The sequence below is a fragment of the Carcharhinus amblyrhynchos genome, unplaced genomic scaffold, assembly GCF_965287045.1.
Source record: "Carcharhinus amblyrhynchos unplaced genomic scaffold, sCarAmb.v2.hapA scaffold_45, whole genome shotgun sequence".
Taxonomy (NCBI): domain Eukaryota; kingdom Metazoa; phylum Chordata; class Chondrichthyes; order Carcharhiniformes; family Carcharhinidae; genus Carcharhinus; species Carcharhinus amblyrhynchos.
The window spans coordinates 1,077,794-1,104,782 of record NW_027649786.1 but is presented as its reverse complement, the minus strand read 5'-3'; the positions used below and the strand labels follow the sequence as shown (position 1 = coordinate 1,104,782).

The window sequence follows — 26,989 nt, the reverse complement described above, 5'->3', positions numbered from 1 at the left end:
ATTTTATTTTCAATGTTATTGTTCACTAGGTGAGTTCATCATACTAGGACCTCATTATCCAGTTGTAACTGCTGCAGGTGAAGATGCTGTATTGGAATGTCAGCTTGTACCAGATCTATCTGTCAGAAACATGGTGGTGAGATGGATGAAATTGGGTCTTGCTGAACCAGTACATGTGTACAGAAACGGAGGAGATGATTTTACTGTTCAGCACAATGATTACAGAGGAAGGACTGAGCTGTTTGAAGATGAACTGACCAAAGGAAACATTTCTCTTCGAATAAAAAACACAACAGCATTTGATCGAGGAGAATATACTTGTTCGGTTGATGACAAATCCGGTTCTGAAAGATTTACAGTTGACCTGGAAGTTGTAGGTTAGTAAATCTCTACTTGCATGTTAAGATTTGGAAAAGTTATATCTTTGTCTTTTTTAAATCCCCCTGTTTAAATTGTAACTAATTTAAAGTAGATTTATTCAGCAGTTGGTGTAATATATGATATACTTGATAATTCTACATGCCCATGCTCCCTGTGGTGAAGCTACAATTAACAGGGATGTGAGCGATGGGGCAATAACATTCTCAGGATGATGAAATTTGTCCTGCAGTAAAAGCTGATTATGTCAGTAAATTTCATGAAGAATATATTATCAACACTGGCTTGTTAAAGAAAATATTCAGAATAACAGAAACTAAAGGATGATTAAATTGAGGATAAAAGCTAAGTTTACCCAGCATTTTTTATATTTTTATTTAAATTGTTTGTTTACTATGGCTTAATTAAGAACACACTGGTAATAACATCCATTTTCTATTTCTGACTGAATTCTGAACTTTAAATCAATGAAGAATAATACTGGATCTGTCTATTTCACCCTCACACATATTCCATGATGGAATAGTCACAATCCTCTGGGGTGGACATTTCCAAGGTTCACAACTCTTTGAGTGAAGAAATTTCTCTTCATCTCAATTTAAATGATCGGCCCCTTATCCTGAGACTGTGCCCCCGTGTTTTAGTTACCCTGACCAGTGTGCAAACAATCTCTCAGCATCCACACTGACCAGCCTCTTCAGAATTCTGTATGTTTAAAGGAAATGTCCTCTCATATTTCTAAACTCCAGAGAATAGAGGCACAATTTACGCAGTCTGTCATCCCTGGGAGGGATCAATCCAGTGAAACATCCTTGTATTGTCTCCAATGCAAGTAAATTGTTACGTGCATATAGGGACCAAAATTACACACGGTATTACAGGTGTAGTCTCAGCAAAGCTCTGTAGAATTAGAGCAGGAGGGTTTTATTCTTGTATGACAATCACCTTACAATAAAGGCCAATATACCTTTTGGCTTCCTAATTACTTGCTCTACCTGCACTCGAGCTTCCTGTGTTCCTTCTATAAATGTGACATTCCAAACTCTGGCCTATCTGACTTCAATACCCAGTCTGCAATATCTGCAGCCAGTTTTTTCACTTGAATTCACATTGTGTTGATTAGTATGAGTTGATACAAACCTGGTCCAAAAGTTTATAAGGGGGCATGTGGATGTGTGCGGGGGTTGGCATGTGGATGTGTGCGGGGGTTGGCATGTGGATGTGTGCGGGGGTTGGCATGTGGATGTGTGGGGGGTTGGCATGAGGATGTGCAGGGGGTTGGCGTGTGGATGTGTGGGGGGTTGGCATGAGGATGTGTGGGGGGTTGGCATGAGGATGTGCGGGGGGTTGGCATGTGGATTTGGGGTGGTTGGCATGTGGATGTGTGGGGGGGTTGGCATGGAGAGTATGAGGAGTTATCGGAGGTGATGGAGGACAGGAATTTGCATGAATGGGCCTACGGGGACTGGGTGGAGAAGGGAGGGGTGTTGGGGTTTCGTTGCCCCCTTAAATGATCTTTGAACTTCAGGATTTATAAAAGAACAGTGTTGCACAGAGTGTTGGGTTTAACCAAGATTTTGATGTTTATTGAAACCAACTGAAGTCCCTAACATAGACACTTCTGTGATTAATATAAAACTCACAGTACAAAACCCGAAAATTTAAAACAACCCAACACAATAAACAACACAAAAAGAAAACACACACTGCCAAAACACTCTGTCCCAAAGCTCCAGTTTCACCCACTGTGATTCCCAACCTTGACCCTCCATCCGACTGCAGCTCCAATATTCTGGGCTCTTCTTTTATAATAATATAACTTCCCAAAACGTATCTCCTGATCTTCCAGTGTCCAGTTAGCTGATTCCAGGTAAGGTCCAGTTAGATTTCTTCAGCTCCTGCTGGGTGAAACAATCCAGGGTTTTCAATGGAAGGTATATCCAAATGAATATTATCAGTTCTTATTGTGTGAGCAACTCTCCTGCTGTCTGAGGTGACCCAGTAACAGCACCTGGCTCCAAGGTTAATGAGGGTTTGAATGATCCAATCCCAGTATTACTGTCTGTGTACACACCAGATTTGCATAATTCCTTGAGCGTATATGGTATTGATCTGTCCTCTGGGCCGTTGTATTGGGGAATCTGACTTCTGGATTACATTAGTCAATGGAAGGTAATGGCATTTTCTTGGTACCATTGATTCTGACCTATCAGGACACAATGTGTGAATTTTTTGGATCAGCCACTGATTTTACCAGATATTTGAATTAACCCCTTGCTGTCCAGCCCTGAACGAGCTGCAGTCAGTTCCAATCCTCAGATCAAAGCATTTCTGTAGATTTGAAATGTATATCCCATAAACTTCACAGCTGGAGGGGATTCCCGTTTGCAGGAAGTGTGAGGGGTGAGAGATAGAGGCTCAATGTTTGACATTACAACTGGAACAAAACCACAGAGTCTTTTAAACGGATCTCCTCAGTGCTCAGCAGCCCCTGTGACTGCCTGCGATTAGCTTCCAGAGGTGGCAGCCTGACCTCACCCCCAATCCCCGAATCCCCTCCGGAGTGGAATTTACACCATTTGGGGCACCGTTTTCCAAAGGTGGTTGTACAGAGTCAGAAGTATTCCATGATTGGGTCCACAAGCGGAATTCCAATCCCTCAGATTTTGTGCTGAAAACCTGGAGCTTGAACCCTCAGCTCTGTAAGAAATTTAGACACCTGGACCCAGATATCTGTGCCCCAATGGAGCTGCTCATTTTCAACTGGGAATTCAGCTGCAGCTGAAATGAGCCTGCACGGCTTCTCCAGGATAAGCCCAGGGTAAACTCAGTGAGTGCAGGAGAGGCAAAGGGGATGGGCGGGCAGTTTGATTTTCAATTTGTGAAGGACTGAGTTAGACCAGGTATTAACCAGTGTAACATTTCCTGGGTAAGGATCCAGATAAGTCCCACATTTCTGATCCAAGTCTCTGACACTCAGCTCAGTGGTGGAGACATCATGTAGCACGAATGAGCTCACTGGAGATTAAACTTCTGGACAATTACCATGTGTGCACAAGCCAGAAATTCCAGAGTCCCAACACGTAACACGGACTCCAGTTTTTGCTGCTTTGGACATTGGAAGATGTGGCTGTATTTTTAATCAGCAACAATCTTCAGCTCAGATTTTCCTGTCTTTAATATCTTTTCCTCTGGTGAATTGAGATTATGGCCAGGGATTTTAATCTGTGGTTGGATCCTGGTAAAATCTGGCAGGATGTGCACTGTGCTATCTGACTGAACCATTGCTAACCCTGGTGAAATTTCCCAAGTGAAGATTATCCAGGATTCCTGCCAGTGTCTGGGAGTTCACCATGGGGGTGTAGTCATGAGAAATGACAGCTAACGCTGTTAGAGATAGAGGCCCCGGAATCTTCCGAGAGGGGCAGTCACTGACAGCTGAACAACATTTACCTGGCACCAATAAATTTACAAAATGGTCCAACACTGTACAGCCAGTCAGTCATGTCTATATTCCAGTATCGTCCAATATCCTTAACAATGTGTTTTAACTCCATTATTGCCAATGCTGGTGAAAAATCAGTCTTTGGTATCTGTCAATGCCACTTTGATTCAAACATTCCCAATTAATACCCCAAGAAGAAAAATTTGCAGGGTGGGCAAGATCTTGATCCTAATTTATAAATAACCTCATTCCTACAGCTTAGAATATAAAGGAGAATATGAGAGAGAGAAGATGACAACAGAACTTTGAAAATCCATTGACATTACCAGAATTATTGCTCTGGGTCTAACATTATCACCTCCCATGTATATTTGTGTATTTGGTCAGTAATAAATGGATTTTTTTTTGGTTTTAGCAATTTCCTCCCTCCCTCCCTCCCTCCCCTCCAAGTTGATTACATCTGCCATGGGTATTGGTGTCCTCTGCTACCTCACATAAATTGAAATTAATAAGTCTGAAGAACCTACATTTAATTTACATTAATCACCAGTGTCGACAAGAACATATTTAGATCATACTTGCACCAAAGTCATGTTATTACCAGACTGTATTTAGATATTAATACTATTAAATGGATACTTCTCACTGACCACAGGAAGTGTTCTTGGGGGATACATTAATGGCGCTGTTTCAATGAATGTTCTTGCTGTTGCTCCGAACAATTGTCTTGTTTGAACCTGTTCATTGTTTATTGCAGGATTTGGGTGTGAGCCCTGGATTCAGATGAAGGGATATGTTGATAATGGAATTGAGCTCGTGTGTAAATCCAGTGGATGGTTTCCTCAGCCGGTGATACAGTGGACCAGTGAGGATGGACATAATGTAATACAATCTGAAACAAGTTACCAGCAGGATTCCAGAGGTCTAGTGGATGTCCAGAGAAACATTGTAATAACAAGAGAATCATCAAACAGGCTCAAGTGTCATCTACGCAACGTAAAATTGAAAACAGAACAAGAAATTTCAATCAGAATATCAGGTTTGTAAATTAAAACACTTGATCAATAAAGGAAAAGGTGATTTTTAAACTCCACAAATCGAATGTAAGGTTTAGGGTTTGAGAAATTCTAACACTCGGGCCCTCAGCTTTTCTTCACCAACAAGGTACGAATAACCAGTATTTGTGAATCAAGGAGAATTTATGAAGGAAAATTTTACATATACTTGTAAGGAAACTGAGAAGACAGCATAGCCATTTCTCATCACTCAAGATCCTAGGAGTTCTTGGTACAGCCAACGCAGGCGATGTCCCTCTGTCTCTCCTTTTCCTTTGAAGTGATATTGAATTGTGTCCAGAACAACCAAAGCCCAGAAGCCAAGACTTCTCAACTTTTCTTCCTCAGTCTCTCATTATTCAGGGTTTCCTTTATTTGGAAATAGTCCAAATTCACTTCTTCAATTGGCTGTGGAGTGCAATTCATCTTGAGTCACCCGCATCTGTAACTAAAGCCATATAGACGAAAGACAAATATTCATCCCTTTTCCCCTGGGCCCCTCCGAGTTTACATTCCATTACAAATACATTTTCTTCAGATACAGAGAAGCCATTAATAAAGCCACATACTCTTGTCAACAATGTTTTAACCGTAATATTTGAAAAGTGTCCCTCTAATACAGAGCAATACATGGGTTTGAAGTTTCATCCTAAGTTCAAACTACTTTAGCAATTCCTTCAAACTGATTTTTAATAAACACCTGAACGTACTATGGGCAATGAAGACAGTGTACAGCTGCTCTGTGCAGGATGCAAAGGAACTGAAAGCTGTAAATCAATAAAATGATCTGTTTCTCACAAACAACTGCCTTCCTGTAAAGAATTCAAACTGGCAGAAATTCAAACTGAACCATTTAGAAGATTTAAGGAATAAATTACACAGATGTTACAGACCCTAAAAATAATAGAATAATCAAATTCTTACACAAACAACAATCTTAACTGTCCTCAAGATGCCATACTCTGATAGTCCAAGACTGGAACAAAGAAAATTACAACACAGGAACAGGCCCTTCGGCCCTCCAAGCCTGCACCGACCATGCTGCCCGACTGAACTAACACCCCCTACCCTTCCACATAGGGGACCACATCCCTCTATTCCCATCTTCTTCATACATTTTTCTAGGTGCCCCTTAACAGTCACTATCGTATCTGCTTCCACTACCTCCCCTGGCAGTGAGTTCCAGGCACCCATCTCCCTCTGTGTAAAAGAAAACTTGCCTTGTACATCTCCTTTAAACATTGCCCCTCGCACCTTAATCATTTGCCCCCAAGTAATTGACTCTTCCACCCTGGGAAAAAGCTTCTGACTATCCACTCTGTCCATGCCTCTCATAATCTTGTAGACTTCTATCAGGTCGCCCCTCAATCTCTGTCATTCCATTGAGAACAAATCAAGTTTCTGCGACCTCTCCTCATAGCTAATGCCCTCCATGCCAGGCAACATCCTCGTAAATCTTTTCTGTACCTCTCCAAAGCCTCCACATGCTTCTGATAGTGTGACAACCAGAGTTGAACACTATATTCCAAGTGTGGCCTAACTGAGGTTCTATAAAGCTGCAACATGACTTGCCAAATTTTAAACTCAATGCCCCCGCCAATGAAGGCAAGCATGCCGTAATGCTTTCTTGACTACTTTCTCCACCTGCATTGCCACTTTCAGTGACCTATGTGTCTGTACACCCAGATCCCTCTGTCTATCAATACTCTTAAGGGTTCTGCCATTTACTATCTCCCATCTGTATTAGATCTTCCAAAATGCTTTATCTCACATTTTGCCTGGATTAAACTCCATCTGCCAGGGAAGATCTGGCAATGGGATTTTGGTCAACTGGACAATTGGGGTGAGGAACAGCAGATGGAGTTTAATTCAGATAAACGTGAAGTGTTGGATTTTGGTAAGACAAACTAGGGAGGACTTAAACAGTTAATGGTAGGGTCTTGGGGAGTGTTGCCGAACAGAGAGATCTGGGGTGCAGGTACATAGTTCCTTGAAAGTGGCATCACAGGTAGACAGGGTGGTGAAGAAGACACTTGGCACACATGCCTTCGTTGGTCATAGCATTAAGTACAGGAGTCGGGATGCTATGTTAGAACTGTACAAGACATTGGTAAGGCCACATCTGGAGTATTGCAAAAAAATTCTAGTTGCCCTGCTATTAATTTATTATTGTCACAGGTATTAGTATGTAGTGAAAAGTATTGTTTCTTGCTCGCTATACAGATAAAGCACACCATTTATTGAAAAGGAAAAGGTGCAGAATGTAGTGTTATAGTCATAGCTAGGGTGTGGAGAAAGATCAGCTTAATATATGGTAGGTCCATTCAAAAGTCTGATGGCAGCAAGGAAGAAGCTGTTCTTGAGTCAGTTGGTACGTGACCTCAGATTTTAGTATCTTTTTCCTGACAGAAGAAGGTGGAAGAGTGTATGTCCGGCGTGTGTGGGGTCCTTGATTATACTGGCTGCTTTGCTGAGGCAGCGGGAAGTGTAGACAGAGTCAATGGATGGGAGGCTGTTTTGCGTGATGGACTGGGTTTCATTCACAATCCTCTGTAGTTTCTTACAGTCTTGGACAGTGCAGGGTCATACCAGGCTGTGATACAACCGGAAAGAATGCTATCAGTGATGCTTCTGTAGAAGTTGGTGAGAGTTGATGTGCCAAATTTCCTTAGCCTCCTGAGAAAGTAAAGGTATTGGTGGGCTTTCTTAACTATAGTGTTGGCATGGGGGGACCAGGACAGGTTGCTGGTGATCTGGACACCTAGAAACTTGAAGCTCTTGACCATTTTCACTTCATCCCCACTAACGTAGACAGTGGCGTGTTCTCCACTACGCTTCCTGAAGTTGGTGATTACCTCTTGTTTCACTGACATTGAGGGAGAGATCAGTTCACCAGATTATCTATCTCTTTCTTATAATCTATCTCATCTTTGTTTGAGATCTGATGCACCACATGGTGTCGTCAGCAAACTTGAAAATGGAGTTGGAGGGGAATTTGGCCACACAGTCAGAGGTGTATAAGGAGTAGTTCAGGAGAGGGGGCTCTGATATCCCAATGCCTGCGATGATGGGGAAGGTGGGCTTTAACTTTGGTTTGAGATAAGGATGCTCCAATCCCTATGGAGCTGGCCTTGCCGGCATCTTTAGGTCCCACCCCTCAAAATAATGGCACAAAACATAACCACTGCTACTTTTTGCAGAAGTGTGGGACAATCTGGAGAGAAAACTTGCCTGTTCCTCTGGGGAGAAAGACACCGGTTTTCATTCAGTACCTGACACTTTAGCTGGAATTTTCCGGCTGTTTATTCCCTGTCGCCGCTGCCGGCAAAAATGGAGAATTTGGTGCTCGGCCAAATCTCCATTCACTGCAGCGGGATTGGAGAATCCCAGCTGTGAGCGAGTTCAGAGAATCCAGCCCTTTGCCATTTTTTGGGAAAATTCCACCCAAGCTCTTTCTCGCGTCACTTCTGCATTTTGTGTTCAATGCATTAACATCGTGTCCGAGTCCTTGTACAATCAACCCATGGAAAAAATGTCTACTCATTGTCTACATTATCCATTCCTGTCTAATCTTGTATATTCTTATCAAATCTTCCCTCAATCTCCCAAATTAAACAATCGCAGCTTCTCCAACCTAGCCTTGCAGTTAAAATCATCTGGTAAATCTCCTCTACACACTCTCGAGGACGCTCACAACCTTCTCAAACTGTTGGGAACCAGAACAGGATGCAGTGCTGTAGTTGGGGCCTAACCAGAGCTTTAGAAATGTTCAGCATAACTTTTTTATTCAGTACTTCAATATATGAAGCTCAAGATCCCAAATCCTTTTCTCACAGCTCTCTTATTTGTCCTGCTACTTTCAAAGATCCAAACACATCAACTCCCATATCCCTCTGTCCCTGTGCAATCTTTAGAGTTGTCTCTCTTTATCCTTCTGCCAAAATACATCACTTCATACTTTTCTGAATTCCAACTGCTAGTCATTTGCCAGTCTGTTAGCCTGTTTATGTCCCAGTCCAATGGATTGATATTAGCCTCACTGTCAGACGCATCTCTGAATTTGATAAAATACACAAATTTTGAAAATTTACTCTGCATTCCAATTCCAATTTCTAAATCTTATACATCGAAAAAACCAATGGTTATATTACTGCGCAAAACCACTGCCTATCCTCCAATCTGAAAAGGAACCATGGGCCTGATTTTACCATTGCATTGCACCCATTTTCAGATGTGAAAACATGGTAAAGTCGGGTGTAAGACGAATAGTGTAATCCGTGCCTGCCTCCATGCCGGTTCCCCCTTTATCACGGCCTGACAATTCACATACATTTAAATTGATTAATGGGCTGCACTTCCCCCTTTACCAACGTGTTCACCCATCGGTGTGAAACAGACCTGCTTCATATAAATCCGATTCGGGTGCTCCAGTTAGTGAGGGGGTCAGTGCCGAGCGTGCAGCGGCTCTCTGTGATCAGCTGGGAGGGAGGAGCAGCTGCCACACTGCCTGAGATCAGTGGAAGGGAAGGGGGGGGGTCCGCTGCCACTCTGCCTGAGATCAGTGGAAGGGAAGGGGGGGGGTCCGCTGCCACTCTGCCTGAGATCAGTGGGAGAGAAGGGGGGGGGGTCCGCTGACACTCTGCCTGAGATCAGTGGAAGGGAAGGGGGGGGTCCGCTGCCACTCTGCCTGAGATCAGTGGAAGGGAAGGGGGGGGTCCGCTGCCACTCTGCCTGAGATCAGTGGAAGGGAAGGGGGGGGTCCGCTGCCACTCTGCCTGAGATCAGTGGAAGGGAAGGGGGGGGTCCGCTGCCACTCTGCCTGAGATCAGTGGAAGGGGGGGGGGTCCGCTGCCACTCTGCCTGAGATCAGTGGAAGGGAAGGGGGGGTCCGCTGCCACTCTACCTGAGATCAGTGGAAGGGAAGGGGGGGGTCCGCTGCCACTCTGCCTGAGATCAGTGGAAGGGAAGGGGGGTCCGCTGCCACTCTGCCTGAGATCAGTGGAAGGGAAGGGGGGGGTCCGCTGCCACTCTGCCTGAGATTGGTGGGGGTGGGGGAGGGGTAAAGAGGAGGAGAGACCTGAGATTGGTCTGGGGGAGGGTGGGTGAAGAAGGGGTTCAGTAATGTTGTGGGATGGGCAGTGTCTGTGGCGGTGAGGGGGAGGTATTATCCAGCCCGGGAGGGATGTGGCAGGGGAGCACTGGAGGAAATGATATTCTATCGTTTTTGTTTTCTGCGCAGTTGGAGGTGCCGATCGGAACTGTAGGGTTTCAGGTGGGTTCAGCCCCACCCACAGGCTTCTGCAGTGAGATATTTTTGTAGGCAGAGTGTGTATAGGGGCGCCTCAGAATGGGTCTAAAAGTCAATTTGAAACACTGCCTGTTTCAAGTCCGCCCAACACTTAGAGTCAAAATGGTAAAATAAGGCCCCCATATCCCACCACTCACTGGTTTCTGTCCTGAAGCCATTTATAAAAATCCAAGTTGAGACTTGCCCTCCAATTCTGTGAAGATCAGTTTTGTTAACCAGCCTTTTACTTTGTGAAACATTTTATTATAATCCTCACAGGTGACATCTCTTGCCTTCCCTTCATTAAGGTTGTTTGTTAATGCATTAAGAAATTTAATTAGATTGATCAAGCATGACCTGTCCTTTACAAAACTGTGCTGACTTTCTTTCATTCACTCAAACCTTTCCGTGTCTGATCATTTTTTCCTGATTAATCACCAAAACCTTGCTGCCGTTTCCCTGGCAGGATCTTCCAGTCCTGCTGATGGCGCACACCCCCACTGTGGGTCTCCCGGTGACAGGGATGCATTAATCGGGAAAACCCTTTGACGACAGTGGGGCCAGAAGATCCCACCCCAGCAGTGACCGGTGCACTGCCTCCCACTGCCATGGAACACACCCCGGGGGAGGAGGAAAATCCTGCCCATTGTTTCTAAAACCTGATCCACCATAAATATTAAAGTGATCAGTCTGTAATTCCAAACACTGTCTGTCATCCTTCCCTGAACCAGGCTGTTATATTTGTCACTCTCTATTCCTCTGGCACTTTCCCTGTATCTTGGAGAGTTTATGAAAAATATTTTAACTACCTCCACCCCGACTTCCTCCAGCAGCCGCAGTTTCAAGCGATCCGAATCAGGTAACTCATCCGTTTGACCATAGTCAGCCTTTCCAGGACACTCCTCCTATCAATTTTCACCCCATCCATTACCTCTTTCTCAGTAAACACTGATACTCATCAAGTATTTTCACTTTGCCCTGTATCTCTGTGCGTGTCTCACCCTCTTTGACCCAAATAGGCCCCACATTTTCCTCTTCCTCCCTGTTTGCTATTTATATGCCTGTCAAAGATTTTTGGTTCCCTTTTGGGTTAACTGACATTCTATTCTCATATTCTGTCTTTGCCAGTCTTATTTTCCTCATCAATTCCTCTCTCAGCTTTATATTTGGCCTGGCCCTCACCTGAAGAGTTCACCTGAACCTCTTTGATTTTGGTCCAGCAGCTTCTCAAACTCTCTCCTCATCTTTGGCCCCTTTAAAGATTCCCCATTATTCTGTTTGAGATTTTCCTGACTGTCTTTGATTCTATTTTACTCGGGCGAGCTCCCTTCTCATCCTGTTCAAATTAACCCTCTTCCTAGAAGTTTCACTTTAGTTTGTTCCTTGATCTTCTCCATCACAAATCTAAACCTTTTGTTACAATGGTCACTTTCACACAAATGTAAAGACATTTGGTCCACTTGTGCCACCTCACTCCCCAGCGCCAGATCCAGCAATCCCACCTTTCCGGTTGGACTGAGAAATACCAATTTAAGGAAGTTTTCCTGAACACACTTCAGAAATTCCTCCACCTCCTTTCTCCTTTATGTTTGTATAACTCCAATAGATATTTTGGGTAATAATGTCTCCCAAATCACTGCTCCCTGGTTTTAACATCCTTCTTAATTATTTTTTACTTTAGCTTCGCATTTATCAATGCCTGATTACAGCTTTGTGAAACATCTTTTAAAGTTTTAACAAAGGGTCATCTGGATTCGGAATGTTAGCTCTTTTCTCTCCTTCCAGATGCTGCCAGAGCTGCTGAGATTTTCCAGCATTTTCTCTCTTGGTTTCAGATTCCAGCATCTGCAGTAATTTGCTTTGACCTTTTAAAGTTGTAGTAGTGGTACAAATATATTTTACAAACTTAGGCACCAAACACTCAGACTGCCATGTTTCTGTTCAGTGATGCACCAGCCTTTGAACAAGAACAACAAAGAACAGTACAGCTCAGGAACAGGCCCTTCAGCCCATCAATCCTGCACCAATCATGTTGTCCTATCCAGGCCAACCGCCTGTATCCCTCTATACCCCACCTGTTCATGTGTCTATCCAGATAAGCCTTAAATGTCACTAATGTGTCTGTCTCAACCACCTCACTTGGCAGTGCATTCCAGGCCCCCACCACCCTCTGTGTAAAAACCTCCCCCGCACATCTCCACTGAACCTTTCCCCCCCTCCCTTGAACTTGTGTCCCCTTGTAATTGTCATTTCTGCCCCGGGTAAAAAGCTTCCAACTGTTCATCTTATCTATGCCCCTCATAATTTTATGAACTTCTATCATGTCGCCCCTCAGCCTCCATCTTTCCAGGGTGAACAATCCCAGTTTACTCAACCTGTCCTCACAGTTAATACCTTCCATGCCAGGCAACATCCTGGTAAACCTTTCCTCCAAAGCCTCCACATCTTTCTGGTAGTGTGGTGGCCAGAATTGGACACAGTATTCCAAATGTGGCCTAACCAACGTTTTATATAACTGTAACATAATTTGCCAATGTTCATACTCGATGCTCCGGCTGATGAAGGCAAGCACACCAGATGCTTTCTTCACCACCTTCTCCTTTGACATCACTAAAACTCAGCAAGAAGTCTCACAACACCAGGTTAAAGTCCAACAAGTTTATTTGATAGTAAACTCACTCACTTTTGGGGTTTGCCCCTTTGTCAGATGAGTCACGTGACTCAGGTTACTCACCTGATGAAGGGGCAAACTCCGAAAGCTAGTGGGTTTACTATCAAATAAACTTGTTGGACTTTAACCTGGTGTTGTGAGACTTCTTACTGAGTTTATCCCAGTCCAATGCTGACATCTCCACAACATCACTAAAACTAGCAGGGGAGGGCCCAGTTTAACAAAGAGTTCCAGCCCCTAGACAATGAGAACATCAGTGATAGTGATTGAAATGGGCAGAGGCTCCATTCACATCAAATCATTTAGTAACTTTAATCTGCTAGCTAATTTCTGGCAGTTCCAGTGGACTCCTCCTGAAGTTGCATCAGATGCTGTCCAAATAACCATGAGCTTTCCATTTCATGAACTTTTGCGACTGCTGAAAACTTTAAAAGAACAGTTTTTCTGGTATATGTTGTGGATAATATCATTATGTAATTCTGGTGTTTACTTCACAGGTGATATCTTCCCTCTTGATCCTCTTTGGCTGGTGTTATTGCTCGTCAACATTTGCCGTCTAACTGTAGCCATTTCTGCTATGATTTATTGGAGTTTGAAACACATAAAGCCACGCATAAAAGGTACTTTCTCAGTGTAACAATGTTTAAATACAGTCCTAGAAATCCCCTGGGGATTCTCTAATGTCCAGCTGTAGATTCAGTGGAAAGGGCAGAAAAACCGTGTTTCAGTGGGAGCTCAGCTGGTCTTCCATCGAAATAAGAACAGCTCCGTGGAATGACAGGATTATACCCGTACCCCATAAAATTTAGGATAGGTCAGGAGAGGATTGTGAAAAGATCATCTGGGTAATTTTAGTCTTACCCCTCCCAACCTGCCAGAGGGATCCCGTTAAATTCTTTCCTGGGTTTGTTTCAGTGTTAAATGTTTGGGCTCAGTGGTGGAGTGAACATTAATGTGGAAAATGGAGGAATAGTTCAATTCACTTTGTCGAGTGATTATAAATACTAATACTTGTATTTTAATAACTTTTGAATACTGTTAGGTTGCCTATTTGATATTCTACCAGCATGGAAACATTGAGAATAGGAACAGGAGTTTGAGACACTTTGAACCTGTTCTGAGATTTAATATGACCACGGCTGATCCTGTATCTCAATGCCATACTCCAACGCTCTCCCCATAGCCCTTGATGTTTCATCTTTCCCTAATCAACCTTTGCAAGTTAATTTCTACTTGTCGTTAATTTTGTTCAAAACTAGCCCACAATTGCACAACTCATTGTAAAATAAGATCTAGTCATGTTTTCTATTGATGTGTATTTTTCCTTGTCTTTATCTACATTAAAATCACTTAGACTATTGACAAGATAATTGTTTTACACTGTATTCAGAACATGTCATCAAGTAAAGTGTCTTCTGGTTTTAGAATAGAATAAAGACTAGGGAAATAGTTGTGAACACTTTAAATTGTCATGTATTAGTACTGCTGTTACCTATTAATCTTTTCTATTCCTGAAACTCCCAAAAGTATTAATTAGCTCTTCATCTATTTTGCTGTTTATTTCCCTGTTAACTACAAGATGTACCACCTCAGCTCTGGTATTAGATTCTTTGGGTCTGGGATTTGCCCACAGTCTTTACCTATAGGGGGATAGGGTCAATGCACACATCATGCCTTTGATTTTCTGATACTCCATAATATCCATCTATCTATCCTGTAAAGAACTTGTCTGGACTTTATATAATTTCACCAAAACTGAAGTTTATTCAGACCTGTTACCTTCACTTGAATTTGGTTCTTTCCTCCCTGCCCCTTTCTCTGTCTCTGTTTAAAACCTGTTAAATCTGTATTATTTCCAGCTCTGATGAAAGGACATCAACGTGTTTCTTTCTCCAGACTCCACCTGACTTGCTGAGTATTTGCAGCAGTTTCTGTTTTTATTTCTGGTTTCCAGCGTCTGCAGTACTTTGCTTTTGATTAGTGAAGTTTGTTTCTATCATTCAAAATAATGGTTTTCTTATTTTTTTTTACAGAGCTCGAACTTTGGAACTTTATTGTCGAACTTGGTAAGAGTTCAATGTTGAAATATTCACATTTTGCAAAGTATATTTGTTTTGGGTGAATTGCAAGTTTAATTAAATATATTGATAATTATCTGTTCGGATTAGCTAATTATACATAATGATGATATGACTGTTTTAACTCAAAGCTGAACAAACTATTCATCTTACAAATCTTAACGAACATTTCAATAATGATTGACATTTGTTTGAAATATATTGGATAGCAATTTCCAGGATCTTGTGCATCAGAAAGACCAAACAGACAATAAGAAAAATGCGTATGATTCTGATCTAACCATATAAAAGCACAGTGCTCACTAATCTCATCTCATATCTGTGTTTCCCACAGACTGAATTATTTTGACCATTCTGAATTACATTGATAATATAATTTGTGAAAACCTGTGGGTACATAATATTGTACACGCGCTAGACACAAGATAGAGTTTGGCCCAACATTGTTTCACACAGGCCCATGTTAGCCCAGCAGAGGATGGAGAATTACATCATTAATCTGATTTGATTTGATTTATTATTGTCACATGTATTAGTATGCAGTGAAAAGTATTGTTTCTTGTGCACCACACAGACAAAGCATACCGTACATAAAGGAAAGGAGAGCAGCAGAATGTAGTGCTCCAGTCATAGCTAGGGTGTAGAGAAAGATCAATTTAATACAAGGTAGGTCCAGTCAAAAGTCTGATGGCAGCAGGAAAGAAGCTGTTCTTGAGTCAGTTGGTACGTGACACAGACTTTTGTATCTTTTTCTCAACGAAAGAAGGTGGAAGGGAATATCTCTGGGGTGTGTGGGGTCCTTGATTATGCTGACTGCTTTGCCAAGGCAACGGGAAGTGTAGACAGAGTCAATGGATGAGAGGCTGGTTTGCGTGATAGATTGGGCTTTGTGGAACTGATCCACTTCAGATCAGCCATGATCTCATTGAATGGCGGGGCAGGCTCGAAGGGCTAGATGGTCTACTCCTGCTCCTATTTCTTATGTTCACGACCCTTCATAGTTTTTTTGCAGTCTTGTGCAGAGCAGGAGCCGTACCAAGCTGTGAAACAACCAGAAAGAATGCTTTTTATGGTGCATCTGTAAAAGTTGGTGAGAGTCGTAGCTGACATGCCAAATTTCTTTGCGTCTTGAGAAGGAGAGGCGTTGGTGGGCTTTCTTAACTATAACATTGGTGTGGACAGACCAGGACAGGTTGTTGATGACCTTTCCCTTTATTCTCCTCTGTTTTGTTGACACTGAGGGAGAAATTATTGTCGTTGCACCAGTTCATCAAATTCTCTAAGACTTTCTTGTACTGTGTCTCATCATTGTTTGAGATCCAACCCATAACAGTGGTTTCATCAGCAAACTTGAAAATTGAGTTGATGGGGAATTTGGCCATACAGGCAAAGATGTATAAGGAGTATAGTAAGGGGCTGAGGACATAGCCTTGTGGGGGACCGGTGTTGAGGATGATTGTGGAGGAGCTGTTATTGCCTACCCTTACTGATTGTGATCTGTAGGTTAGGAAGTCTAGGATCCAGTCGCAGGGGGAGGAGCCGAGCACCAGGCCATGGAGTTTGGAGATGAGCCCCGTAGGAATAATGGTGTTAAAGACTGAGCTGTAGTCTACAAAAAGGAACCTGACATGGGTGCTTTTTGTTATCTAGTTGTTCCAGGATTGAGTGTAGCACCAGGGAGATGGCATCTGCTCAGCATAGAACCATAGAACCCTACAGTGCAGAAAGAGGCCCTTCGGCCCATCGAGTCTGCACCGAACACAATCCCACCCGGGCCCTACCCCCATATCCCTACATATTATACCCACTAATCCCTCTAACCTACACATCCCTCGACACTAAGGGGCAATTTCTTAGCATGGCCAATCAACCTAACCCGCACGTCTTTGGACCTGTTGCAGCGATAGGCTGTCTGGGAGGCCGGGATTGATTTGTGCCATGACTTATCCAGCTGAAAATCTCTGCCAGATCCCAGGTTTAAAGGAGAATGTATTGGGCCACCCATTGTAACAAATAGACAGATTGCTGTCATGCAATTTAATTATTGAATAACTTTTGATTCAATCTTCTTTCCAGCTGCACTGCCTTTTTTCTAATGTTTAGTGAGTTTATAAAGTAGAGAAAGTACTTCTATTTATGCAGGGTCTTGTATGTCCTCAACACATCCCGAAACACTCCATGTGTGTGTAATTGTGACAATGGCTGAATTCTCCGGCCGTTTACGTTGGTGGGATCATACGGTCCTGCAGACAGTGCACTCCTGCCATGGGTTTCCCGGCAGTGTGGGATGGATTCAGTGGGAAATACCATCGACAGCAGCAGAACCAGAAGATCCCACTGCCGGCAAATGGCACAGCAGCTCCTGCTCTGACAGGGAGGCCAGAGAATCCCGTCCAATTTTTTGATGTCATGGTCCCACAAAAAGCAATGAGGTAATGTCTGGTTAATCTGTTTTTACTGGTGCTGATTGAGAGATAAATAAGTATGTTCCACAACACTGGCAGAACTCCCCTGCCGTTCTTTGAATAGTATCATGGAATTTGTTATAGAAACTAGAAGCAAGAGTAGGCCATTCAGCCCTTCGAGCCTGCTCTGCCATTTGTTATGATCGTGGCTGATCATCAAATCCAATATCCTGATCTCCCCCGCCCAACTTTCCCCCCCATATCCCTCGATCCCTTTAACTCCAAGAGCTTTATCTAATTTCTTCTTGAAATCAGGCAATGTTTTGGTCTGAACTACATTGTGGAAATGAATTCCACATTTGCCACAGTTGAATTTGGAAATGCCAGCTTTTCGTGGTTGGCGTAAAATCTCATCTAAAAGCTGGTATTTCCAAAAATGTAATGCTCCATCAACACTGCAGTGAAATTTCAACTTGGATTATGCTCTAGATTATGTACTAGAGTTTTACAGCACAGAAAGAGGCCATTCGGCCCATTGGGTCTCTGCCAGCCATCAAATACCAATCTATTCTAATCCCATTATCCAACACTTGGCCCGTAGCCTTGTAAGCTAAGATGTTTCAAGAGCTCATCTAAATGTTAAGGGGTCCCGCTTCTTCCACTGTTTCAGGTTCCAGATTCCCAATACCCTCTGGGTGAAAAGCTTTCCCTCCAATCTCCTCTAAATCTCCAGCTCCTTACCTTATCTATGCCCCCTTGTTACTAACCCCTTTACTGAGGGGAAAAGCACTGCCCTATCTATTTTGTATCTACCCAATCGACATCCCTCATCATTTTGTACACCTCGATAAGGTCCCCCCCTTTGCTCTAAGGAAAACAACCACAGCCTATCCAGCCCCTCTTCATAGCTGAAATGCTTCAGCCCAGGCAACATCCTGGTGAATCTTCTCTGCACCCTCTCCAGTGAAATCAAATCCTTCCTCTAGTATGGTGGCCAGAACTGTACACCGTACTCTAGCTATGGCCTAACCAGTGTTTTATACAGCTCTGTCATATTGCTGTTATATTCTGTGCCTCAGATAATAAAGGGAAGTATCCCATATGCCTTCTTAACCACATTATCTACCTGTCCTCTTGACTTTTAGTGATCTTTGGACTTAATGCAGAGCATTTTGATTTTAGAGTGCAACCAAACAGACAAATTACTCCTGTTGTAAACTAAATATATCCATTTTACAGAGAACTCCATTGTGCTGTGGAACCCTGTTGGAATTGTTAGTAAATTTAGAAAGGTTTTCTGTGGAAAACAGAAGAAAAAGAGTTCTATGTCAGATGTTTTGACTGACAGTACTAAAAGGTGATAAGGAGCCACAATGTGAGTTTTGAACCAGCTCAATGCAGATTTATTTTAAGAGCCATTGCCAGGATGAAGTCTAACACAGAGATAAGAACCTGTGAATGACTCTGGTGATATCATGTGACCCATGACACAGATGAATTGCTTTACAATACATAACATCCCTCACCCTTTACTTCACTAGTCCGACAACAAACTTTTAAACATTAATGATTATCCCCGATGAACATCAGTTACATTGCCAAGTGCTATTGTCTACATACGTACAATTAATCTGAGAGTCTTTTTGGTGGACATTGACTCCATTTTCGGTGAGATACAACATTCTGGAGTCTGATCTTTGACATCTTCACTGGTCTGTTCCTCTCAATTATCAGGTACTTCATCTTATGAAGTTGCTTTGTGTCAGCTTCCAGAGATTTTGGCTGTTCTCCTGGAGTAGAATCTGAACTTGGTTCTGTAGTAATCTTTGGTTCAGAAATTTCGCAACCTTGGGTTTCTGACGTACTGATACCGTCTCCGCTAATTCACTTATTGAATCGAGGATTAGATTTGTGTGTCTCCGTCATATTCTCTCATCATCAAGTTGCATTGAATAAGAAATCAGCCCTGTCTTCACTGGGATGACTGCAGGTGCCACTTCTCACTTGCCAAGTAGTTTCTTCTCCTTGTTTAAAATTATAAACATTTTGTTTTGATGTTTGTTCACAGTGAATAACTTGTGCTTGTTGTTGCTCTATTCCTGTAGAATCAGTAGATCAAATCCAGTTCTCAGTTTCCTTCTCAGGAATTTCTGGTGAATTTTGTGTGGTGAGATGAGCTGTGTTCCAATGGGACATGAGAAGCTTGTTTCCTCTCATGGATAATGGACCTTCTTCTTTGAAACATGACATGAAGGAATCCAGTGAGTGTACTAGTCTTTCTGCCAATCTGTGAGTGGATGGATGATATGTGTTGCATACCATTACCTTCAGGTAATCCACAAATTCCTGGGATGTGAAATGTGTCTCATTATCACTGACTAGTTGTTCAGTCTCCAAATCTTGCTAACAATGCACTCAACCTCTATATGGTTCTTTCCATCATGATGGATTTCATTTTCCTGCATTTGGGCTGCTTTGAATGCAGATCCACCAGGACAAGTAAAATGTAGCCTTCAGTGGATCCCACGGAGTGATATATATACTCTACCAAGATTGTTTTAGCCTGTCCCATGGGAGAAACGGTTGTAAGAGGTGGAGTATTCCATGTTCTAGTGCATGACTGACATTGCCCCACTTTTTCTTCTATTTGTGAGTAAAGCCCAACCACTAAAAATAAACTTGTGCTAGCTGTTTCATCTGCACTGTTCCTGGATTCAGCTTCGTAAGCACGGAGGGATATCTTCCTGATAGCAATACTCCATTTTGGACAGTTAATTCAAGTTCTTTCATTATATAAGGACTGAATTCAGGATTCTTCTTTTGTTTGTTCAGTGATGTTCCTCTTAATATCATGTCTATGACCCTACTAATTACCAGGTTATTCCTTGTGTGCCTTTGCTACTGGGACATTCTCTACCTGGGAGAAATAAAATTTGCTGATGTAGCAGTCTCTTGGTTTTGGTTTTGTCTTGTCGTGGAAATACATTAGCTTGCTGTTCTGATCTCTAATACTTGATTTTGTAATTATGCGCTGATAGTATCAATGCCCAACATTATAGACAACTTGTGGGTAATAATGGAATGGAGCAAAAATAGTTGTCAATATCCTGGGGTCAGTTAATGAAGTAACTTATTGGCCAGACAGGTACTGGTGAAATTGTTTAATGCCAAAAATGAGGGGTTCTTTCTCAAGTTGTGCAAAATTTTGTTCTGTGCTTAATAACATTCCTGATACAAATGCTATTGACAATGCCTCCTCAGTGGCCATAATGTGAGATGCAGTAGTTCCCACCCCGTAGGGTGGTGCATCACATAGAAACATAGAAGGTAGGAGTAGGAGAGGCCATTTGGCCCTTCGAGCCTGCTCCGCCATTCATTACGATCATGGCGAATCGTCCAACTCTTTAGCCTAATCCTGCTTTTTCCCGATAACCTTTTGACCCCATTCACCCCAAGTGCCACCTCTTGAATACATTCAGTGTTTTGGCATCAACTACTTCCTGTGATAATAAATTCCACAGGCTCATCACTCTTTGGTGCAGAAATGTCTCCTCACTGACATCCTAAATGGTCTACCTGAATCCTCAGACTGTGACCCCCCCTGGTTCTGGACTCCCCCACCATTGGGAACATCCTTCCTGCATCTACACTGTCTAGTCCTGTTAGAATTTTATAATTCTCTGAGATACCCGTTCATTCCTCTGAACTCCAGCGGAAACAATCCTAATCTAGTCAATCTCTCCTCATACATCAGTTCTGCCATCGCCAGAATCAGCCTGTAAACCTTCGCTGCTCTCCCTCGAGAGCAAGAACCTCCTTCCTCAGAAAAGGAGACCAAAACTGCACACAATAGTCTAGGTATGACTTCACCAAGGCCCCGTATAACTGCAACAACACATCCCTGCTCCTGTACTCGAAACTTCTCGCAATGAAGGCCAACATACAATTTCCCTTCTTTACTGCCTGCTGTATTTGCATGCTTATCTTCAGTGACTGGTGCACAAGGACACCCAGGACCCAGCCATTCAGGTAGTAATCTGTTTTTGCTTCCAGAGCAAATAACCTCACACTTATTCAAATTATACTGCACCTGCCACTGATTTATCCACTCACCCAACCTGTCCGGATCATTCTGAAGGGTCTCTGCATCCTCGTCACAGTTCACTCTCCCACCCAACTTGGTATCATTTGCAAACTTTGAGATGTCACATTTTGTTCCCTCATCCAAATCATTAATATGTATTGTGAATAGCTGGGGTCCCAGCACCGATCCCTGTGACACCCCATTCGTTACCACCTGCCAATTTGAAAAGCACACATTAATTCCTACTCTTTGTTTCCTCTCTGCCAACCAGTTTTCAATCCATCTCAATATACTTCCCCCAGTCCCATGTGCTTTAATCTTGCACGATAATCTCTTATGCAGGACTTTGTCAAACTCTTTCTGAAAGTCCAAATATACTATATCAACTGGCTCCCCCTTGTCAACTCTACAGGTTACATCTTCAAAGAATTGCAACAGATTTGTCAAGCATGACATTCCTCTTTATAAATCCACTCTCTGTCTGATCCTGCCACTGCTTTCTAAATGCTCCGCTACAGAGTCCTTGATATGGATTTGAGAATTTTCCCTACTACCAATGTTAAGCTTACTGGCCTATAATTCCCTGTTTTCTCTCTACTTCCCTTTTTGAATATTGGAGTAACATTAGCTACCCTCCAATCTGCAGGGACTGTTCCAGAGTCTATACATTCCTGGAAGATAATCACCAATGCATCCACTATTTCTAGAGCCACTTCCTTAAGTACTCTGGGATGTAGATTATCAGGCCCTGGGGATTTATCTGCCTTCAATCCCATCAATTTTCCCAGCACTATTTCTCTACTAATATTGATCTCCTCCCTCAGTTCTTCCCTCTCACTAAATTTTGCATTCTCCGATGTGTCTGGATCTGATTTGTGTCCTCTTTTGTGAAGACAGAAACAAAGTATGGATTCAGTTACTCAGCCATTTCTTTGTCCCCTATTATACATTCCCCTGTTTCTGCCTGTAGGGGACCTACATTTGTCTTTACCAACCTCTTTCTCTTCATGAGCTCGTTAAATATTCAACTCTGGGTTACAGTGGACCAATATTGTTGTTTGCATGAGCATCCTTTAACTCCTTTGTATACACTTTCACATTTCTTTATCAATTGCATTGCTGGTTAGCACACAATAAATTATGAAGTGGCTTTGGTGCTATTGCAAGGTTTGGGATGAAATTCCTGCGATAATTGATTAGTCCTTAAAATGATCACAACTGTGACATGTTCTGTGGTCTTGGCACATCGAGCATCACTGTCATTTTCTAAGCTTCTTTGTGAAGGCCATCTGTGTCTATTACGTGACCAAAATAACTGATAGATGATTTGAAATATTCACATTTTTCTTAACCCTTAATCCCCTCTCTTATCAAAAACCCATCAACCCGCTTCTTAAAAATATTTAGCGAGGCAGCCTCCACCACTTCAACGGGCAGAGAATTCCAGAGATTCACCACCCTTTGAGTGAAGAAGTTCCTCCTCAACTCCGTTCTAAACCGCCTCCCCTTTATCTTGAGGCTGTGCCCCCTAGTCCTACTGTCTTTTTTGAGCGGGAAGAGTCTCTCCACCTCTATCCTATCCATCCCATTCATCATCTTATACGTCTCAATGAGATCTCCCCTCATTCTTCTAAACTCTAGCGAGTACAAGCCTAGTTTATTCAGCCTCTCCTCATAGCTTAACCCCCTCAACTCCGGTATCAGCCTAGTAAACCTCCTCTGCACTCCCTCCAGGGCCAAAATATCCTTGCGCAGGTGCGGCGCCCAAAACTGCACACAGTACTAATTTAAGTTCTTGAATCTTTTCTAATCTTGTATCATCTTGGAAATTTTTGTCCTGATCAAATATTTTGTAGACCTATGTTTTTGCATCTTGATATGTTCTTGCATTTGCATACCTTTTGAGGTTTGAGAAGTCTGTTATGTCCAAAATATCTCCATTGTGTGCCACAGTTTTTACATCTATTTTCTCTACTCCAACATTCATGTGACAAGTGTCCGGCCCGAGCACACCTATGGCATCCCTGCATTTTAAGACATTTCTTCTTGTCCATTTCCATCTTGTGCATTTTGGCTCCAATTTGGGAAGTTTCTTTCATGGACAATGTAATCTCAACAGCAAGCTTTACTGTTAAAGAACCTTTGATGAGCAATCACTTTGAATTGTTTCATTTCAAAGTCCACAAACAAGTCTGTCTCACAAGAGTGTCTTTGAGGGTCGAGCCAACCTTGCAATTCTTCATTGACTTTCTCAGGGCTACAATGCATTGCAGTATTTTTTGCCCTCTTCTTGGCTGCATCAATGAAATTGGAATCTCTCAGCAATTATTAGTGGTTTAGATGAAAAATTACTTTGTCAGTTCCTTGTAAGTTTTTTCTGTAGGCTTCTCAAAATGGACAAGGCTCTGTAGCAATGTAAAGGGTTTACATGCTACTACACATAGGAAAATGACTACTTTAAGTTCATCCAATAGCTTGATAAATTTGAAATCTCTCTTTGCAAGCAATCCATGTTTCCGCATTTTCTTCGAAAGCCTCTATGTACCCTTTGGCCTTTGCCCACCATTGCAGTTACTGGTTATTAAATTGTACTTTCTTTGACTTCCTCACACTTTTGTTGGACTTGTAGTTTTTTAGAAAATTTCAACTGCTTCTTTTAGGCAATAAATCTCCACTTCACTAAGCAAAGAAGGTTTTGCTTATAATTATTCCTTTTTTTGGAGTAGTAACTCCCCTTTAAGAGTACAGAGACTCTCTCTCTTTGAGTGCCTCTGTTGCTGCAGCCCATCATGTGCGAGGACCCCACAGCCTGGAAATCTGTCCAATTTCAAAGTGGTAAGTAAATGTTCTCTTTCATCTGCTCACAATTTTTTTTTCAACAATGTTGAAAATGACTCTGGTGATGTCACAGCACACCAAGTGACCAACCACACAAAGATGCATTTCTTTACAACGCATAACAAGAACCAATACCAAAAATTCTCAAAGGAATCATCAACTAGCCCTGTGTTAAAGACCAGATCAGAAACTCCAAGGCATTTTATGAAATTAGCCTAGGCCTATCTTTTACATTTGATTTTAGTATTAGGGTGAGCATAGGATGCTTCACACCAGGTATGATTCAAGTGATCCACTAGTAAGCTTTTATCAAACTTTATTTAAGAACACAGTTGGAACATAACAAAGGGAATTAGCATAACTTTTACAAATTAAAATACCAAAACATGACAAAGTATAATTCTTTACTGCTAGCTATCTATTTTGTTCCAATTTAACAATTTCCCACATAGATATAAATCCCTTCTTTAGAATGAGTTAGCACTGAAACCAAAGCTATGTATATAGGTACTAGATTTCCAACCTTTTGCCACTTGTGGAGAGTGATCCATACAAACTTCTGTCTTATAATTCTCATGTCGCAACTTTCAGAGAAAGTTCCACCACAGACAGTAGAATCTCAGAGAAAGAGACTAATTTCTTAGCAGATTCCAGTCTCCAGACCTCAGAGAGCAAGAGATACAGAGAAAATGATCTCTCTCTAAAGATTCCAAAATGCAGACTGCCTTGAGTTCTCTGAAAGCCCAGCTGTACCCAGTCATATGATCTTTCCTGTCAATCAAGCTCGACTCAGAAATATCTCAGCAGAAAACACAAAATAACAGAACCCTGCATTAGTCTAGATTAGAACAAAGATTGTAGCAATTAAGATCAATTATGCTGCTGCAATATCAATATAGTGCTGCTGGATCCGGATAAAATGGCTCTGAATGATTGGAACAAACCCTGCACAAGAAATATGACTAAAATATATTTCCTTTAGCATCAGACCTCTCCCTTTAAGAAAAAAATGAATCATCAATATGCAAAAATGGCTGCAAAACCTTTGTTTTATTCATGCTCATGCACATGTACTGTCTGAGAATCCATCCTTTTCAGATGTTTAACTGAGGCTCCATCCACCCTCTCGGGTGAGTGCTAAATAGATCAAGCACTATTTTGGAAAGGAATGGAGCGTTTCTGCTCAATGTCTTGGTCAATAGTTAATTCTGAAGCAACATCACTAAACTGTATCATCTTTGATTTATTACTGTCACATATATTAGTATACAGTGAAAAGTATTATTCCTTGTGCACTATACAGACAAAGCATATGGCTCAGAGAGAAGGAGAGAGTGCAGAATGTGGTGGTACAGTCATAGCTAGGGTATAGAGAAAGATCAACTTAATATAAGGTAGGTCCATTCAAAAGTCTGACAATCTTAATTATTGATTGTTATTTGTGGAACATTTCTGTGCATAAATTATCAGTAAAACATTCAGGAACATCTTGAGGATGTCAAAAGTACTGAATAAAGGTAGTTTAGCTCAGTTGGCTGGATGGCTGGTTCATGACACAGAACAAGGCCAACAGTGTGGGTTCACTGTCCGTACTGGCTGAGGTTATTCATGAAGGTCTGCCTTCTCAACCTTACCCCTCACCTGAGGTACGGCTATCCTCAGGCTAAACTCACCACCAGTCAGCACTCCCATTTGAGGCTCTGGTCATCTGAGACATGGTGACTTTACCTTGCCTTGTATAATTGCTCAGAAATTATTATAAGGTTCGATTTTGATTGAAAACAGTATTCAAAGCATTATAAAACTGAGGAATGGGACAATGTTTAATCAGACAATGATAATCAGACAAGTAAAATATTTTACTAAATTCCCTTTTATTTTGTAGATCAGTGGAAGCTTCTTGTTGAATCAGAATGAAAGTATTTTACATAAACTGTTATGTATTAATTAACAAATCTCCGAGGGCTTATCATTGTTATTCAGAACTGTAATAGGATCAAGGTGTTTTGTCAAATAAGACCAGGGACATTGACTAATTGGCATTGAGGTATCACTGGGTTGGAGGGCACTAAGGAGAGTGTCTGGGACAGCATGGGATCCAGTCTCCAGATGCAGAATTTTGAAAAGTTCCAAGGAAGGTTCTGAGAATAATGACAAGACCCGTGATGAAGGGTCAAGGAGTGGGGTCCAAGGATTTGGGATGGAAGTCTGTGTCTTGCTGTATTCTTCACCTGGGGACTAGGGATCTGTGATCACTGAGACAGTCCCAGGTTCTGGAAGTTTGGGGGTGGGTAACGAGAAGCTACAGAAAAGATGCTCTGACATTCGCCAGACTGGGAGGAGATTTGACAATGTTCAGAGTAGTCGTTGTTATGGAGATTGCTGGGATCTGTTAACACAGTGGGAAGATGGGGAAGTTTCAGACTAGTTTGGAGGTGAGAATTACGCCACCTGTTTTCATCGATACCTTGTGTCCACAACCTTGTTACATCCTCAGAGCTCCCTCAACACCCCCCATTCCCCGCCCCCCCCCCACCTCCGCAATCCGATTTGACATTATTAGTTGTTCTTGCCTTTACATATCTGCCTTAAAACATTCAGTAATAAATGATCAGCTTCAAGCACCTCAAGACCAGGATACAATATCATGGTGTTGAATTACACCCTTTGAGTATTTCTCCCTCTGGGAGGGTGGGATTGATGGATTAGTGCAGTGTTGGTTAGACTCATTTCCTGAGGATATTTACT

The 26,989-nt window shown here is 42.2% G+C and overlaps 1 protein-coding gene across 1 annotated transcript in view; it reads left to right on the top strand.

Annotated features, from left to right (window-relative positions):
• Positions 1 to 26,989, top strand: part of LOC145337234 (butyrophilin subfamily 1 member A1-like) — a 68,263-nt gene that overhangs the window by 20,651 nt on the left and 20,623 nt on the right. The window contains exons 4-7 of the mRNA XM_080182026.1: positions 30 to 377; positions 4,581 to 4,862; positions 13,334 to 13,456; positions 14,870 to 14,902. Of these exons, the coding sequence (XP_080038152.1) occupies positions 30 to 377; positions 4,581 to 4,862; positions 13,334 to 13,456; positions 14,870 to 14,902 (786 nt within the window). The remainder of the gene's footprint in view (positions 1 to 29; positions 378 to 4,580; positions 4,863 to 13,333; positions 13,457 to 14,869; positions 14,903 to 26,989) is intronic.